The sequence below is a fragment of the Orycteropus afer genome, unplaced genomic scaffold, assembly GCF_000298275.1.
Source record: "Orycteropus afer afer isolate SDZICR_OR568_19922 unplaced genomic scaffold, OryAfe1.0 scaffold00204, whole genome shotgun sequence".
Classification (NCBI taxonomy): domain Eukaryota; kingdom Metazoa; phylum Chordata; class Mammalia; order Tubulidentata; family Orycteropodidae; genus Orycteropus; species Orycteropus afer.
In genome coordinates, this window is record NW_006921791.1 from 2895969 (window position 1) to 2908954 (window position 12986).

The 12986-nt window shown below is 36.7% G+C and overlaps 1 protein-coding gene across 1 annotated transcript in view; it reads right to left on the reverse strand.

The window, feature by feature from the left end:
* Positions 1-12986, reverse strand: part of MYT1L (myelin transcription factor 1 like) — a 280476-nt gene that overhangs the window by 157554 nt on the left and 109936 nt on the right. Inside the window, exons 9-10 of the mRNA XM_042781958.1 lie at positions 10481-10692; positions 180-430 (exon numbers count right to left, since the gene is read on the reverse strand). Of these exons, the coding sequence (XP_042637892.1) occupies positions 180-430; positions 10481-10692 (463 nt within the window). The remainder of the gene's footprint in view (positions 1-179; positions 431-10480; positions 10693-12986) is intronic.

The window sequence follows — 12986 nt, forward strand, 5'->3', positions numbered from 1 at the left end:
AAAAAAAAAAAAAGAAGAAGAAGAAGTAAAAGAAAAAAAATACTGTAGCTTTTTACTGGGGAAAAAAAGCTGCCTTAAGACAAAACGCAGGGCAGCCCGCCCCCTCCCCTCTGCGGCCTCTGCCCAGGACAGGGTGGGGGTGGGATCGTGGCAGCTTCATCAACAAACAGAGCGTTTACCCTGGCTGCACAGAGGTCCTGAGGTTTAGTGGAGAGGTTCTGAGGCATCTCTCGGCAGCGAGTGGACAGGTTGAGAATGGCCGTGGCAGCCATGTGGGCCGCCTCCATGTCATGCGTGTAGTCAAAGCTGCTTTTGCTGCAGGTACTGCTGGCACTGCTGCCGCCCCCGCAGCTCATGTTGCTGCTGCTGCTGGGGGCATAGCTGCTCGTGGTGCTGCTGGTCGGGCTCGAGTTCTTACAATACCGCTTAGCTGTGGGGAGGCACAGGAGAGGGAGACAAGGGAAAAGGAAAAAAAAAAAAAAGAAAAGATGACTCAAAAGACCTAGCACAGTACGCAAATGAAGCAAAGCAAACCAAAAAAATCCTTCTGCTGTCTGCTTTCGCCCGTCTAGTCTATATCCTAACTTCTACTAGTTGAATTTTTAAAAAACACACATTAATATCAACCTGGGGGCGCGGGGCACGAGATCCTAGTGATATCACTGGGCTTACTTATGAAAACAAAGACAAAACCCTCTGGGTTTTTATTTTTTAAAATTATGTTTGTTTGGATGAGGAGACGGTTGGGGACTGGGCAAGGATGAGAATATGTGCTTGCATACATTCGGTAAACAGGCTGTTTATTAAGCCGATGCAAGCAATTGCGTATAAATAACACATTTAAAGGCATACACTTGGGAAAGATTTGGGCTAGAATGATGTAAGGAGGGGAAAATGACAGGGCACAGCAGTCTGTTGGAAGGCCCAAGGGAGTCAAGCCTTTCTATCCACTCTCTTAATTGCTTATTAGCTCATTTGGTGATTGGGACCTCCTCAGATCACTCATCTGTCAAGCGATTGGCTGGGTCGAGGCCAATCAGAGCTCACTGTTGAGATGTGGAGGCGACCCAGATTCACAGGACACCTGGGGGCCACCTCCTAGGCCTGCTAGATGGGTGCATTTTGGGAAATTGATTTCCGGCCCGGCTTACAGAGCATAAAATGTAACTGGAACTCTTTTCTTCAAGAAAATGCTTCTACAATTTTAATGAAGAGCCAAGCCAGTGAAATAGCGGTGGATGAGTGGGAGAAAAGTGAACATAAATAAGCTCAAGATAAATTTTAAATAATGCAGAGTGGCTGTTCAGTGGAACTCAGATAGGTAGGGCACATACCACATGTGGTACAGTCTCTTTATATTTAATAGCCTGTCTATCATCCAGCACTGTGCTTCACTTATGGGATTCTGGTTGCTTAGTATTCTTTTCCCAACAACCATCACCACTAACAGCCAAACAGGCACTTAAGAGCAAGTGTTATTTTTTAAAGCTGTTTAAAAATTTCCTTTCGTACACGAGTAGGAAAATGTTTGGATCAATGGCTTATTATGATGGGGTCTTTTCTTTACTGATTTATTATCAGTGACAGGTTCAGCTAATGTCACAGGATGCTCATTTGCCCAAAGGCCAGATATTTTATCTTGAATTGTTGGAGTAAGTACTTAAAGGTGAGCTTGGAGGGTTTAGGAAGAACCCCCACAAAAATACCTCCTTCAATGTCCTAAATCTCTCCATTAGAGAGCCACTCCTTTTATTAATCATGGCAGCTTTGAGTGGTTCTCTCTTTAAAACCCAAATATATTTTAAGAAGGCACACTGCCTCTGGAACCTTATTTCCAAAGCTTCCCTCATCTGCTAGCATGAGGGTGTGGCCTGACAGGAGGATGGGTGCAGGATTGAGAGTGGGGGGAGGGGAGCGTTCATCTAAAGAGAAAGGAACTACTGAATGCCAGCTTGTACTAGTTTCCAGTTTTGCTTAGGGCCTGCCCTGGTCTTAATAGGCAAAGCCCTAAGTTAGATACTTCTAATGGAAACTTCTATTATTGCTATTGCCCTAAGGAAGAGGAAGAGAGGGATATAACAATCCGACACTAGTCTCCTTGTTGTTTTCCATATTGTCTCAACCAATTCTACAACTGGAAGCCTCCCTCCCACCCTTCAGAAGGGGTTCTTCAGTGTTTTCCTTCCCAAATGAGAAGAAGTAAAACAAATCTAAACAAAAAACCTTTTAACATAGTTAACATAATAATTGTGAGAAATATTAAGAAATTACCCTCCAAACACTTTATTAAAATACAAAAAAAGAATTACGTTTTCATCATTGATTAATTTCAGTTCTAGACTCAAGAATGTTTTAATGATATTAAGAATGAAGTGCGTTATTTCTACTTTTAGTTTGGTAACACTTTTAAAACAAAGGCAACCACAGAGTTAGCAGGAATGTGATGACTGGAGTCCCAGAAGCTGGGTGGGCCAACCCCAATCTCATTTCAGCTCTCTGCCAAAAGCTCTAAAGCAAACCATATAAGCAAGTAACTATTTTATCCCCAGTTGCCCTGTATGCACCAGAGCATTAATTTAATGACAACCAAAAAAAAAAAAAAAAAGAACCAAAAAAACCAATGAATTACAATGAGTAACTTGTAGATAATATTACTTCTATTATGCTAATCTAAATTAGCATGAAAATAGGGGATAATTATCACACCTGTTAAGGAGTAAAAGCATTATTGGGACAAGTGTCCAACAACCTGTGTCCTTTCTTTTTTTCTTTGTTAACGCACCTTGTATAAGTAGCAAAACTGCTACTGGTCTATCTGAGCACAGTCTCTCTGGGGTCTTTGAGAGCCCACTGCTGCCCACTCTCTAGATGTGCACAGTTCCTCATACCAGAGGGGTCCTACGAGTATGCAAAGCTGTGGCTTGGGCCACTCCTGCTCAGACTACTTATGGGGATTCGAGGGAAGAAAACTAGAGGGACACAAAATAGACTCTTGTGAGGTAAACTCCCACCATCATTGTGGCTCCAAACTGATGCCTAAACTTGTTAAGTAAGTACCATAAACCACACTGAGACCAAACCCAAACCCACTGCCATTGGATTGATTCCTACTCACAGCAACACTGAGATAGTACCTGCTAATTTGTAGTTTGTGGTACTCTGATATGGGCTAATGTTTGTGGTCTTACACTGTTTAAAATTCTCTTATAAAATTGAAGTATAAACGTTGTAGGAGAAACAAAATAATACATATAAGAGGACTTTTTTGTTTCTTCTCCTGGTGAGGGCTAGCCACTCATTCAAAATACGTGGTTCACATAAATAAGAAGAATAACATAGTTTTGAAATAATGAATTTCAATTTCTTATAAAAGAAAAATTAAAGGGACAACATTGCAAATCTATGTAATAAATTGAAACAAACATGGATCAATTTGTAGTAGAGCTATTATTCAGTTCCAATAAGGCCCAATAAAGGATGATTTACTGTATATGGTGGAGATACAAAGACTGTGCTACTTACTCAGGGGAAAATTAGGTAGTTCATATTGTTAGCTTCTCTCACAATGTAATTACCCTGCACATTGGAATAGCCCTGAATAGTTTATAGGATGCTTTATGATTATTTCATTTAAACCTCTCTGTCAACCTGTGTGGTGCTGCTATATGCTTATTGGATGACATAGAAACTAAGGCTTAACAAAGTCAAGATGAAAGTCTACAAAGGGAAGGGCAGGACTGGGGGAAGAAAGCCAAATCTCATGTGAAAATATTTAACTAATATGGTTCTTTTACATCATTAACATTGCTTTTTCTCATCTGCTTGAATTGCCTTAAATTATTTTAAGATTCTATTAAAAAAGGCATAGACAAATGGTAAATTTACTTTAACAAATGTTAGAATCAAGATTGTGCTTCTCCTGGGTTATGTCAGGTAGCTGTGATGCTAATATGATTTTAGCAAATGATTAAACTGTCAATAATTTGTTGATGAACTTACCAATTCAAATCATTGAAACACTCACTTGTGACAATACTTTCATTTGTATCTTTTAACAATCATATCTTTAGTTTATTTAAAATTAAAACAAGAATTTCTATACTTTAAATCTTCTAGGAAATGAAGATCTTTAGTCCTAATGATTGCTGCCTATTTGAAAATGTTTGTGAAACTATTATTATCAGTAATCATGATGACCACCTTTGAGCATTTAGTCTGGACTTTTCTTCCCTGCTGCTTTTTAACAGGCATTGCAATTTGACATCTGGGTGGGGGCCGGTGCTGCTGAGCAACAAGCCTCAGGCAGGGAAGGTGATTTTCAGGATGCTGCTGCTTTTCTCATCCCTCCTCCCCAATACTGACTGAGCCCCTACTTCCTCAGATTAGAGCAGTTTAATAGTGACAGGATGCACTATCTTCTTTTGGTAAACAAAAACTATAATCAATCAAATCATTTTTCATCAATCAGCAGACAATCAAACCAAAAAAACAAACTCACTGCCGTCAAGTTGATTCAACTCAGCGACCCCTCCTTGGGTTTCCGAGGCAAGGCGGTATCACTACGGAAGTCGATTGCCCAACCTTCCTTCCGAGGCGTGGCTGGTTGTTTTGAACCGCCAGCCTTCTGGTTAGCAGTCAAATGCCTGAGGAACTACACCACCAGAGCTCCCAATCAGCAGACAAGAACTTGTTAATTTTCTTCTATGTGGTCAGCATATTACTGAATATTATGCGAAATATAATTGCTTTTACTCTAGAATGCCACAGTTGTATATGGTAATGTCAGCAAACCACTAGATACTAGATCATACTGAGAAATACCTTCTCACTTGTCCTATCCCCTCTACTACAGGTAAAAGGAAAACTCTCCAGGATTTGTAGTGGTTAAGTATAGCTGTGCACATGAATTAAAAAAGAAAAGAGAAGAAACAAATTCCAAACAGAATAGTTTTTTTAATCTACTCTGCTTGTGAGAATCTTACTAAATATGCATATTTCATTCTCCTACTTCCTTCTACTCTACTTTCTGCAAATAGTGCTGCTGTTTATGTATTAGCATTTTCCTTTAGAGAAATTTCTTACAATCCAAAATTCTATGGAAACCAGACAAAAATGAATATAAGCAAAAGATATCAGTCATAGTTTTTGCCGTATGGGACCTGGGTAATATTTAAGATTAATTAATTTGATACAGACCTTGACTCATAATTTATGACAATAATTCTCATTGTTTTTACATAGACTCATGTCTATGCTTATCATAAATAAAACATGGATGAAAAATCTTACATGGGAAAAAAAGACTTTTTGGTAAGAATCTCCATTTTAGATATTCTCTGCAATGCAAATATTTAACTTACATGATTTGAACTTACTTCAGATCCAAATAAAGATTCTTGATTTCAACCTCTTACTAATTACAGTTAGTAATTACTGTTTGCATGGCTAATACCTGCCTGGTGTGCATTGGCATTACAGAGTTGAAAAGAATTTTAAGATAAGGCCTCTTGTCCACAAGAAGTTTACAATCTAGTGGAACAAAAACATTTGCACATAAAATTACTAAAGGACAAGACACAGTGTTATGCTGTGTGGTAAAGATAATTATAAAGGGTAAAATGCTCTGCACAAACAATATTGGTAAACTAAGTTCAGAGAAGGGCAGCTGAATCTAGGATAGAATTTGGTCAGAGAGAACTTAATAAAGGGGATGTTTCTGGAAGCAGATGTCGAATATGGAGTGTATGACTGGATAAAGACTGTTAGTTTTTCCTCTAGAGGGAAGATCAGTCAATTCCAGAGGTTGGAATGAAGTGGGGCAGGTGTGTAGAGGGGTAGGGAAGTTCTTTTAGGAGGAATAGTTAATGCAAGATGTTGGGTGGGTGGATAACTAGGGAAAGACTGCCCAATGCAGTCGTACTGAGAAGGGGTTGAGGTGTTGTGATCTGGACAAAGGTAATGACAGTAAGATGGAGAGGCTGAGCAAATCAGGGTAATGTTAAATGTCAGGATGGAAAAGGAAGAAGTTCAAAGATCAGAAAGTTTTAGTCTTTAGAGGATTTAAAAGGGAGAATTGTGGGAGGGAGTTCATTTCTGGACTGGGAATTTAGTATGTTTTAAACAAACTGAGTGTGAAATTTTGCCTGGAGATAGAAGTGGAGATGTTTTAGACCAGGGGTTGGCAAACTTTTTTTTTTTTTTTTTGCAGAGGACCAGATAGACTCTGCAGGCCATATATTCTTTGTTACAACTACTCAGCTCTACTGATGTAGCTTAAAAGCAACAGTAGAAAATGATTGAGGGTAGCAGTGTTCCAGTAAAACTTTATGGACACAGAAATTTAATTTCTTATAATTTTTACATGTCACAAAATATCCTTTTCTTTGGATTTCTTTCAACTTTTAAAAAATGTAAAATTCATTCTTAGCTCGCCGTCAGTGGTGAGGTTGTATTTGGCTTGTGCACTGTGGTTTGTGACCCTTGAATTAAGCCAAGGAAAAATGTGGGTTTGGAACTCACATGAGATGACAGAGTCAGAGATACAGGTTTGGGAATCATGTAGACACATGATTTCTTAACCTTTTCCTTCTTACTAATTACTCATGCATGGATTTCCAAGTCCTAAAGGAGAGTCCCAAATGCCTCAGCATGACAAACAAAGCAATGCGTTGGTTCCTTAGATGTCTCCACAATTGTTTTCTCTTCTTTCCTCTGAGGCACCTTAATGCTAGCCTCATCAAGCCACTGTTAATTTCTATTGACCAGGGCTTTGAAAAAGCTCGAAGCAGTTCAGTCATGATTGATGAAGCAAAACCCAAACAGATCCAAATTTTTCAAATTTGGATGATCCAGAATGATAACCATAACAGGAAAAATTATGGATCAAAGCTCTGGAATGGAAAACTGAGAACAGGCATAATGATCGCTTTCAGGAGCCTGATACATTAGACTGAATTATTTGACACACATTCAAAGAGGCATAATAGGTCACTATGTTTGGGTGGGGCACCACTGTTTCCGACTGGGCTCAAAATCTAACAATAGATTTAGTTGCTATGCTGTTGTTATGCGCCATCGAGTCGGCCCCCGACTCATAGTCGTGACTCATAGCGACCCCTCCTTGGGTTTCTGAGGAGGTATCACTATGGAAGTAGATTGCCCAACCTTCCTTCCGAGGAGTGGCTGGTGGGTTTGAATCACCAACTTTCAGGTTAGCACTCAAGTGCCTTAGGCACTATGCTACCTCGAAGTGTAAATTGCCTTTGTTTTCTAAGAAGGAGATTTTCAAGCAGGGCTTTGACCTATAATTTTCCTTGTTTATATTGTACCTGTTCACCTGAACTTTAAAAATTTGGGTCTATTTTAGTTTTGCCTCCTTGGACGTGACTGAACTGAAAAGAAATGCTATGAACCCATGTGTTTCCTTGCCTTCACAGAAATACAATTTCTACTGAACTTCATGATCTACTTTGAAATTTACTGCTTTGGTAATACTTATGCTAATTCCTTCCAGTAGAATGGACTCCTTGCTTCACTGTATTGTTAATGTGCATTTCACTATCTTGTATTTTTTTGGAATCTCTTTCTTGAAACTTATTATTAAGAAGAAAACAATAGACAGATAAGTAAATAAGTACACAGATAGATCAATGGCTCAATCAACCAGTTGATTGATAGATAGCAAATGGCTTAGTTTCTGGGAAAATGTAGGTAGTGAAATAAATGTTTGTTGAATGTTTCAATCACAGTTGGTGTCATCTAAGAGATGATATCCAGAGACTGGAGAGAGGGGTTCCATCTTCTACCTCCTTCCTCATATGCATGGCTCTGTCTTCTTGTTCCCTAAACATTTTGCTTCTCTTGACCCAAATAAGCTCATTTCACTGCCTCTAAGAGCAGTGACTCAATTATTTGGGCACCTGAAGCAGGATCTTGGGGAAGATCCAAGGTAGCTCTATGTAGTAATTCTCTATATCTACTGCTTGTTGCCAAAGTACAATTATGATTCCTCCCAGCTCATATCCTGTTGATAGTCCTGACCCAGGGAATCTCATTCTTAGTTGGTACTTTTCTTGATGTTTTAAGAATCTATCAGATGAATCTTGTGCAACAGAAATAGAGTTTGGTTGATTTTCTTCTCAGTAAATTATGGTGAGACTGTTTTTCTTGGTTTCCCAAAGACCTTATATTGAGGTTTTTGTTCTGTGTGCTCAGGAATTCTTGTTTTCTGTAGATCAACTGAAAAACATTAATATGCCTAAGTTTCTGATAGAAAGTATTTTGCTAGGGTACGTCAGAATTAATAATGTTAATTGGTGTACATTTGTTAAACCTCTTACAGATTGGCAAAGTGCATCCAAACAGACTATTTCAATCGATCTGCACAACAAACCTATGAGATTAGAGGGTAGAAATTATTACTCCTACTTTACTCTTGAGGAAACTAAAACACAGAAAGATGTATTTGTCCAGTATCACACAGCTCATAAACGGTAGTACTGAGAATAGAACCAGGTAGGTTTGCTTGATTCTGAGTTCACTTAACTGTATTTTGACCACGAAAATGTGCTTTCTGATTATGACTATCCAGAAGTCCCCTTTTATTCTAAGGTTACAATCTAATCATAAGAAATAAGCTTAAAGAGACTAGGCCCCACAGAACAACAACAACAACAAAATAAGTATATGGGTAAAAATGAACATCTATTAATGATATTAATAGAATTACTATAAAATATGAATGAACTGGAAATCAAATAAGAAGTATCATCAATTATGTGGTTGTAATTTGTTTTGAGCCTTCATTTATAACTGAATGAACTAAATTACAACAAAACCTGAAACTGGAAAGTTATTACAAAATAAACAATAAAACAAAACTAGTTCTTCTCTGTTATATTCTATACCTACTACTTTTCTTCCACTTATACCTATGTTCCTATATATCAAGAACTGACATACACAAGTATAATCAATATATGACACATTGAAGAAATATAAAATTACATTCACTGTACAATAATTAATTATTATTTAGGTAAGAAATAGCTTAGAAAGATGTGCAGCCACTGGTATTGAATTGAAAAAAGGTTTCAGAATTTCCCAAGCATCAATCTAAATGAAATTTTTTTGTGTACTTGATTTTAATTAAATAACTTTTTCAAAGTAGAGTTCAATAATCTTTAAAAACCTATCTCTTTTCATCTGCTAGAGAATACCAATATAAGATGTTTAAATTATCAAAACTTGTACACCTTAAAATTTGCAAGCAAAGTCCATATCTCCTGGAATCCAAAGCAGAAGCATGTTATATATATATATATATATATATATATATATATATAAGTAAAATCAAAGGACTATCACCTTCCCCTCTAATGTTAAACTATTTGTCAGATGATGTAAAAGTAACTAGTTTACACAGTTGATAGTGGGTTTAAGAAATAGTGTGTGACAAATAAATTCCTCTTTTTTCTTGTATAATATGTAGTATTTTACTTGTTTTATCAATTTTACTTTATTGGTATAGTCCATTGAGGCCATGAATGCAGCAAATATCAAAGTTATGTCATAACCTGGAAGCCACTCTGAGACTTCCCTTTTTTTCCCTCTCTATGCCCAATTAGAGTACAAGCAGAGGATCACTGAAATTGCTGCTGTAGAGACTAGATAAAGCAGTAGTTGTCAACCCTTGGCTGCAGATTAATCATAGGTAAGCTTTTTAAAAAATGCCATTGCATTGGGAATACCCCCAGAAATTCTGATTTAATTGATCTAGGGTGCAGCCTGGGCATCAGAGTTTTTAAAAATCTCCACAGGTTAATCTAATGTACATCCAAGTTTGAGAATACAGAGGAAACACAAAGCTTCTCAAGAAAAGCCAGGAACTCAGGAGTTTTCCTGCTATCTTTCACTGTTATTTGTCTTGTGTCTATCCATTCAAAAGTGATTTTTTAAGCTAAGGACACTATCTTACCCAATGCATCGTCAATGAGTCGAGTTAATTCCAAATCACAGAGACCCTATAGGTCAGAGTAGAACTGCCTCACAGGGTTTACAAGGCTGTAAATCTTTATGGAAGCAGACTGACTCATCTTTCTCTCATGGAGCAGCTGGTGGGTTCAATCTGCTGACCTTTCAGTTAGGAGCCAAGTGCTTAACCACTGTACCACAATACCATGCAAAATAATGAGCCAATGGCTTCTCTATATTCACATTCTGAAAGCAGCAAGAATGTGTTTCTTTGGCGATACTAAGGGAAGAACATTTCCTTTCCCTCCCTCTCCATCTACCAGGTTGCTATTTACCCACATTTGTGTCATACTTTAAACACACGATGCCATGCTGTGAATATGGTATTCTCTTGATACCCATCAAGTGACCACAAATACTTGATTAGTTTGTAGGAAATGGATATACACAACAACAACATTATTAACGGCAAACGTGTCTCTCATGTATAAGAGTGTGCACCTCCTACCATCATATCCTTTGGGGGATATATCCCTGGTTTGCACCTTGGGAGCTATGGCTCGCTTGCCATAAGTATGGTTGTCATAACTGTTGTATTCAAACGAAGTCTTGGAATATTTCTCAAGTTCCTTGGCCAAGTTGGAACGAGGAGTGGTTGTGGGAACATTGTTTCTGTAGCCATACTGAGGGATCTCTAGTTGTTTTACAAAGCACATTGGCCTGTAAGTAAAAGAAAACAATAGTTTGCTTTATTGTGGCCCTGTATAAGATACGATTTGAATTAAAATGAGAACAACATTTCTTAATTGCATTAAGGAATTAAAAACGTTCACGAAAATCATAATTTTATTTCCCTGAGAAAGGACCAAGTGTATTTTAATTGTATAGAACCAAATAAGTTATCTGTTTATAAGTCACTTTAACAATTAAAAGGACAAGGATAAAATATTAAAATTTTTATTTTTAAGAGGTCTACTATGCATGATGAAGATGTGGATTATGAAGATGGGTAAAGAATCTCACATCTGTGCATTTTCCTTTACAGTAGCAAACAGTATTAGAAGTTACACATAAATGAAATGAGGTAGGAAGAAATTTCCCTCAAAAAAAAAAAAAAAAAAAGGAAGAAGAAGATATGAAAGAAGTACTCTCAGGAACATTTACTGAGACAAAATTAGGTATCTATATCTAGCGACAATAAAATGGATTATGCAATCATATATTTTGACAAATATCAGCATATACTTTCAACATTTTTACCTACTAGTCATTTATTTTTGGAATAAAATTATTTAAATGGAGGCACACTTGATTATTATTCATTCATTGATATTCTACTTTGTTTAAGTATCTATGTGTCTCTATCTATTTATCAATTTTTATAGGTAGCACTTCTAAACTTTTTATTTGAAATAATTTTAGACCTACAGAAAGTTGCAAAAGCAGTATCCAGTTCCCTTATACCTTTCACCCAACTTCCCTAATGTTAACATCTTACATACTCACAGGACAATTACTAAAACCAATTAATAGTAGTATAATATTAGCAATTAAACCATAGACTTTATTTGTTTTTCACCAGTCTTTTCCAGTAGTGTCCTTTTCTATTCCAGGATTCTGTCTTGGATCTTGCAGTGCATTTAGTTGTCAAGTCCTCTTATTCTCCTCAATCTGTCACTGTTTACCACTTATTCCCTGTTTTTCATGACTTTGACACTTTTAAAAAGTACTGGTCAGTTATTTTGTAGAACAGATATAGACACTAACACTTAAATGTAGAATTCCATTGTTTAATAAGCCATTTTATGTACTTTTCTCAATGTAAAATATTTATAAAAAGTACTTATATTTTCACATAAGTATAAGTACTTATTTTTTCACACTAAATAAAATAAACCCCTGAATTTTAAAGGCAGAAACTTTTCTGATGATTTACTCCTTATCTTTTTAAATTACGTAAAATGTTTTAAAATAATGATCTAGCAGAGGCTAATGCTTTTGAAGGAAAAACAAAATGTGGTGAGTTCATGTGTTAGTGTTAGGTTTACAGCCAATTTATGAAGATGATAATTTTTTGAATAAGATCCCATTTCTTGATTACTGGTATCAGATCTGCAAGTGTTACCTGTTCCTGAAACAGAAGTGTGAAATTTTAGCGAAAAATGAAATTAGGACACTGGCAGATATGAATTTCTCCTGTGAAGGCAGAAAACTTTCTTTGACAATAGAAGTGAAAATAATGAGCTGATTAGTTCTCCCTGCAGGACAGTAACCTAAGAGGTCTGTTCTTTCCTAACTTATTTCCACAAGTATTGTTTAAATATCTAAATAAATAGACTTTATTTTGTGTCCTCTCTCTTTCTAACGATTGAGCATATATGTAAACATAGAAGATCCGTACTTGCTTTACAAATAAAGATTTTGAAAAATATTGTTCTGCTTTTAATGATTATGAAAGTACTACACAATTCATTGGGAACTCTGGTAGCATAGTGGCTAAGGCACTTGACTGCTAACCAAAGGCTTGCGGTTCAAACCCATCAGCCACTCCTTGGAAGGAAGATGGGGCTATCTACTTCCATAGTGATATTGCCTTGGAAGCTCCAGGAGGGGTCGCTATGAGTCTGGTCCAACTTGATGGCACATAACAACAATAATAATTCTCTCAGAGATAAAAACTGCTAAAGCTGAGTGTATTTTCTTTTGTGGTTATTTTTATATTCATTTAAATTGTTATCAGAATCTTATACTTTTACGTATTTTACCCTTAACTTTATATGGTGTTTAATTTTCCCTTCTGCAGCTTAGAGGTTAAGAAAAAACAAATAAACAGTTCTTAATAGTTGTATGATATTAAAATAAATGAATATAGTAATTATTTAATTATTTTCCAGCTTTACATTGTTTATTTTGCTATTATACATGCTGTTACAGGTTATAACATACATATTATATATTGTTGTGTGTTATCGAGTCAGTTCTGACTCATAGCAGCCCTACAGGACAGAGTAGAA